Source organism: Papio anubis, chromosome 4 (assembly GCF_008728515.1).
Source record: "Papio anubis isolate 15944 chromosome 4, Panubis1.0, whole genome shotgun sequence".
Lineage (NCBI taxonomy): Eukaryota > Metazoa > Chordata > Mammalia > Primates > Cercopithecidae > Papio > Papio anubis.
The window spans coordinates 113,649,942-113,655,941 of NC_044979.1; the positions used below are offsets into that span (position 1 = coordinate 113,649,942).

General features: G+C 46.7%; 1 protein-coding gene across 2 annotated transcripts in view; it reads left to right on the forward strand.

Moving 5' to 3' along the window:
• BLVRA (biliverdin reductase A) overlaps positions 1-3,203 on the forward strand; it is a 44,619-nt gene extending 41,416 nt beyond the window's left edge. Inside the window, exon 8 of one of the 2 annotated variants that reach the window (XM_003896066.5) lies at positions 2,744-3,203. In XM_003896066.5, coding sequence (XP_003896115.2) covers positions 2,744-3,002 — 259 coding nt within the window. In that variant the 3' untranslated portion in view covers positions 3,003-3,203. The remainder of the gene's footprint in view (positions 1-2,743) is intronic. The other variant, XM_009203049.4, reaches the window with a different exon arrangement.
• The last annotated feature ends 2,797 nt before the right edge of the window (positions 3,204-6,000 follow it).

Consider the following 6,000-nt stretch of genomic DNA (forward strand, 5'->3'; position numbering starts at 1 on the left):
TAAAAATGCAAAAATTAACCGGGTGTGTTGGCGCACACCTGTAGTCCCAGCTACTTGGCAGGCTGAGGCAGAATTGCTTGAACCTGGGAGGCAGAGGTTGCAATGAGCTGAGATCAGGCCACTGCATTTCAGCCTGGACAACAGAGCAAGACTCCTTCTTGAAAAAAAAAAAAAAAAAGAAAGAAAGAAAAAAAAATTATGTTAACTCTGTGACCTGATTTTTTTCCAGTGTTTTCTATGAAAGTTTTCAGGCATATTGTGAAGTTGAAAGAATTTTTCAGTAAACACCCGTCCACCTAGACTCTGCCATTAACACTGTACATGTTCCCTGCAGGGCCACACATTCACCCCTCGGTGGAGCCAGAGTGTGAGGTTCTGTGCTTCAGCTTTAGCATTGCATCACCCTGTCACACTGTTCCCAAAACATTCTGACTTATTTCTCATACCAAGTCTTTTTTAACAAAAACACATTCATAATTTTCCTCCCAAAGCACCTGGGCTCTGTAAATTATTTAGAACAGTAAGGGATTTACAGTGTTTCTAGATGCCTTTCCAGAGAGGTGGGTCTCCTGGTAGTAAAAGAAGCAGATGTTGGGTATTTTAAAAAGAAAAAAGAATTTGAGTCCCTGAATGAAGCCTGATCTAGTCCATTTTGAGGAGTTTCTTCTTCGCTAGGAAAAGGCAGAGAGGCCTGGCAGATGAAGGCAAGCACATGGAACTCAGCAGTGCTGCCTATGGAATGACCGACAGTGGTGGCCCAGGCTCTAGTGTGGCCATGTGAGTGTTAGGATTGCAGCCATGGTCAGACCTGTACACAGACAGTTGTAGTACCCTGTAATTAGAGGTAAAGATACTGTAGGGTGCTGTAGGAGCACAGGGAAGGGGAACCTGTACTAGGTCAGCTCATGCTTCTGACGGGAGGCAGTGCCTTGTTTGGTCTTGAAGTTGAGTAGGAGTCAATGAGGAAGCAAGATGTGGGGGAGGCAGAGGCTGACTCTCTCTCTCTCTCTCTCTTTTTTTTTTAATGAGATAGAGTCTCCCTCTGTCACCCAGGCTAGAGTGCGGTGGTGCGATCTCAGCTCACTGCAACCTCCACCTCCCAGGTTCAAGCGATTCTCTTGCCTCAGCCTCCTGAGTAGCTGGGATTACAGGCGCCTGCCACCATGCCTGGCTCATTTTTGTATTGTTAGTAGAGGTGTGGTTTTACCATGTTGGCCAGGATGGTCTCAAACTCCTGACCTCAAGTGATTTGCTCGCCTTGGCCTCTCAAAATGCCGGGATTACACACGTGAGCCACTGCACCCGGCCCTGACTCTCATTTTTGCACAGGAGAGGCAAGTATCAGATGAGGGGTTGGGACAGAAAGCAGTTAATATAATATAAGAATAACTTCTTAAAATCATAGTACTTTCCATGTCCCAAACTGCATTTTTAAAAAATTTTTTATCTCCTTATTTATTTATTTTGAGACCGGGTTATGAGACTGGCTGATTTTCGTATTTTGGGGTAAGATGGGTTTTTGCCATATTGTCTAGGCCGGTCTCAAACTCCTGGGCTCAAACGATCCACCCACATCAGCCTCCACGCCTGGCCACAAATTGCATTTTTATCTCACAGTGTCACAGCAGGATAGGTAAAGCTGTATACTTATTACCATTACTTATTTTTACTAGTAAGGAAATTGAGGTACAAGAAAGATCTTGACATTCTGCATTCCCTCAAATCCCAAGATTCCATATTATTTATAAGGACACGAGACGCCGGAAATGGTGGCTCACGCCTGTAATCCCAGCACTTTGGGAGGCTAAGGCAGTTGGATCACCTGAAGTCAAGAGTTCAAGACCAGCCTGGCCAACATGGTGAAACCTCATCTCTACTAAAAATACAAAAATTAGCCAAGCATGGTGGCAGGTGCCTGTAAACCCAGCTACTGGGGAGCCTGAGGCAGGAGAATCACTTGAACCTGGAGGCAGAGGTTGCAGTGAGCCGAGACTGCACCACTGCACTCCAGCCTGGGCAACAAGAGCAAACATCTCAAAAAAAAAAAAAAAAAAGGACATGAGAAATTTTCTTAGGAAGACTATGTAGAATACCTCAAGTTTATTTTTATTCAGTGTCAAAATAAAGCACTGAATAAATTGCATTAAAATTAATCTTTGTTACCATCTCCTAGAACATTTGCTAGACTGCACTATGAGCTTTTAAAACTAGTCATGGGAAGCCAGGTGTGGTGGCTCACGCCTGTAATCCCAGCAGTTTGGGAGGCCAAGGCAGGTGGGTTACCTGAGGTCAGGAATTCAAGACTAGCCTGGCTGACGTGGCAAAACCCCATCTCTACTAAAAATATTTTTTAAAAAGTAGCCAGACGTGGTGGCAGGCGCGTGTAATCCCAGCAACTTGGGAGGCTGAGGCAGAAAAATAGCTTGAACCCAGAAGGCGGAGGTTGCAGTGAGTCAAGACTGCACCACTGCGCTCCAGCCTGGGCGACAGAACAAGGCTCCATCCCAGAAAAAAAAGAAAAAAAAAGTCACTAAAGGAATTCCCCTGCTTGATGGCAAAATTAAATAAAAGACTTTTTGGCTGTGAGGTTGACACAGTCACCCACAGCCTCTGGGAGGCTAGTGACTGCAAGGAGGATGGGTACCTGACAAGGACCTGTTACCAGGCGGTCTGGTGCCAGCAAGCACCCACTTGTGCTCTTGTGTAATCTCTAACACAATTCTTTTGTCTTCTGTCTTTGCAGTCCACTGTCATGGATTGAGGAAAAAGGGCCTGGTTTAAAACGAAACAGATATTTAAGCTTCCATTTCAAGTCTGGGTCCCTGGAGAATGTGCCAAATGTAGGAGTGAATAAGAACATATTTCTGAAAGATCAAAATATATTTGTCCAGAAACTCTTGGGCCAGTTCTCTGAGAAGGAACTGGCTGCTGAAAAGAAACGCATCCTGCACTGCCTGGGGCTTGCAGAAGAAATCCAGAAATATTGCTGTTCAAGGAAGTAAGAAGAGGAGGTGATGCAGCACTTCCAAGATGGCACCAGAGTTTGGTTCTTCTCAAGAGTTGACCATTATCTCTATTCTTACAATTAAACATGTTGGGGAAACAAGAATCTTATTGTTATGAGCTGTGTTGGGATATTTGGGGTTAGGGGCTATGCAGTGGGGACAAGGTGAGAATGAACTCGTTGATTGAGCTGAACTAAATGCTTTGTAAGTCTGATTTCACTTACTCCTCCTAACAGCCCTATGAGATGGGTACTAGCAGACTTTTTTTTTTTTGAGACCTAGTCTCACTCTGTCACCCAGGCTGAGTATAGTGGCACCATCTCGGTTCACTGCAGCTTCCACCTCCTGGGTTCAAGCATTTCTCCTGCCTCAGCCTCCCAAGGAGCTGAGGATTACAGGCACATGCCACCACGCCTGCCTAATGTTTGTATTTTTAGTAGAGACGAGGTTTTGCCACATTGGCCAGGCGGGTCTCACTCGAACTCCCAGCCTCAGGTAATCCACCTGCCTCAGCCCCTCCCAAAGTGCTGGGATTACAGGCATGAGCCACCATGCCTGGCACCAGGTCTCTTTTCACCGTATGCTAGAAAATGTTGTTTGAACAGAACCCTCTGAGATGATGGAGCCACTGCCCTTCTACTCTTGTGTTCTCAGCTGCCCTCTCTACCCTGGGGGTTGCTGCTGCTGCTGGAGCCCACACAGGCCATGTGCCACTGTGGCATTTCCTAAGCACTCCTGCCTCTGAAAGTGGCACCCCATGCCCCAGTCACAGTTCTTTCAGAGTGTCACAGAAGGAACTAATCCAAATGTATTCCTCAGCAATCTGTCCCTCTGTCCAATTTGAAGAAAAAAAAAAAAAGCCCTTAATCCCACTGTACTAATGCTCCTAAGTGTTGGGGGATCCTCCAGGAGGGCCTTGTGTCTCCAGGCAAGAGTCAACACAGCGGTGCCCTTTGCCCCTCAGCCCCTCTCCCTGTGGCAGCAGTGACACAGTGCCTGTCTGGTGAAGCTGGAAGAGGGACTAAGCACATGACACCCAGCCACCCTCTCCCTCTGAACCGACATCCTTAGGATGCGCTGGAGCTTGTCCACGTGGCAGATGACTGAGGCAGACTCCTCCTCTGCAAGTAGATGACCTGCAGCTATGATGAAGAATTGAGTTACCCTAAGACAGGGCAGTTACCCTAAGACAGAGCCTAAGAGTTAAGACAGAGTTACCCTACGAGCCTAAGACAGAGTTACCCAAAGGTGGAGCCTAAGAGTTACCCTAAGACAGAGTTACCCTGCAGGGAGCCAGAGGCCCGTGGGATGTGACCAACTCAGCATTCCGCTGGAGGCTATATGATCAAACAGCAAACTGTTTCTCATGAATGCAGGATGTGGGCAAACTCACACTGCCTTGCCACCAAAAGGTTTGCTGAGGGACATCACTCCCTGGCGCCAGGCTCCTGGAAGTTATCTATTGAGAAATCTAGTGCCTATTATTCAAAGGATGCAGTCCCACAAGCCTGCTGTGAACCAAACGACTGACCGACAATTACCCGACAACCATCCTCCCACTTTATCTCTTTTGCCTAATAAATACAGAGGGTTGTGTAAAGCTCAGGGCCCTTGTCCACTAGAGGCAAGATGTCCCTGACCCCTTCTTCCAAATACACTCTTTTGTCTCTTGTCTTTTATTCCCGCATTCGCCCCCCTTTGTTCAGTCCCCCAAGGTCTATGCAGATTACAAGTGGCGCCCCAAACAGCAACAGGATCAGGTACTCTGCATAGTGGCATCTGAAAACACAGGACTTCGAGGACATGAATGAAGAAGGTCTGCTGGAGCAGAGGAACTGAAATTGACAAGGCGAATGGGGACCCCGAAACGAGTCTGCAGCAGCAGATAGAAGGTCAGTGCCCTAAAGAGGTACTGATCAGTGCCATAAAGAGGTACTGGGAGCAGTGCTTTAAAGAAATACTGGAAATAGGAAGTTTTCTGAATCAGAGTAATAAGGGGAAGAATTTGTCTATTGAAGAAAAACGTTATGTGCAGTTGCTTAAAGTTCTGTTGAGACAGTCTGGAGCTCAGGTTAATTCGCAGACACGAACTAACCTCCTGCAGGAGCCATAAAAGGTTATTACCCATAACCCATGGTTTCCACAGGCAGACACTCTTGATGTGGAAAATTGGGATAAAGCAGGAGAAGGATTAAAACAGGCTCATCAAAAAGGTCTTAGCTGATTCTTCTGTTTTCTCCACTTAGAGTTTAGTTCGTACTGTACTTCTACCATTATCTCCTTATTATTCTGTGGGACAGCAGGCTGAATCTAAAAATCTGAAAGAATCTGTTGTCCCACCAACAGCTCCAGTTGAAAATAAAAAACAGGAGAGGGAGGATACAAATTGGCCTATACTGCCTCCCCCAATTGCAGAAACATCCGTACCGCCTCCTTCGGTAGCAGAAATAGAAACCCCAATACAAAGAATTTTACACTGCTGTCATACCTGGAGAGCCCCTAGGACCTTGCGCTTTTCCTATTTCCGTAAGGCCTGATCCAAATAATCCACAGCAGTTTATTCACAAACACACCACACTAGAATTTCAGTTGTTGAAGGAATTGAAAACTAATGTGGTCAGTAACAGAGTACAAAGCCCATGGTTCCCAGAGGAAGGAATGCTAGATGTAGAACTCTGGGAACAAGTGGGGAGAAATCTTTTTTTTTTTTTTTTTTGAGACAGAGTCTCGCTCTGTCGCCCAGGCTGGGTGCAGTGGCCGGATCTCAGCTCACTGCAAGCTCCGTCTCCCGGGTTTACGCTATTCTCCTGCCTCAGCCTCCCGAGTAGCCAGGACTACAGGCGCCTGCCACCTTGCCCGGCTAGTTTTTTGGGGTTTTTTTTGTATTTTTTAGTAGAGACGGGGTTTCACCATGTTAGCCAGGATGGTCTCGATCTCCTGACCTCGTGATCCGCCCGTCTCGGCCTCCCAAAGCGCTGGGATTACAGGCTTGAGC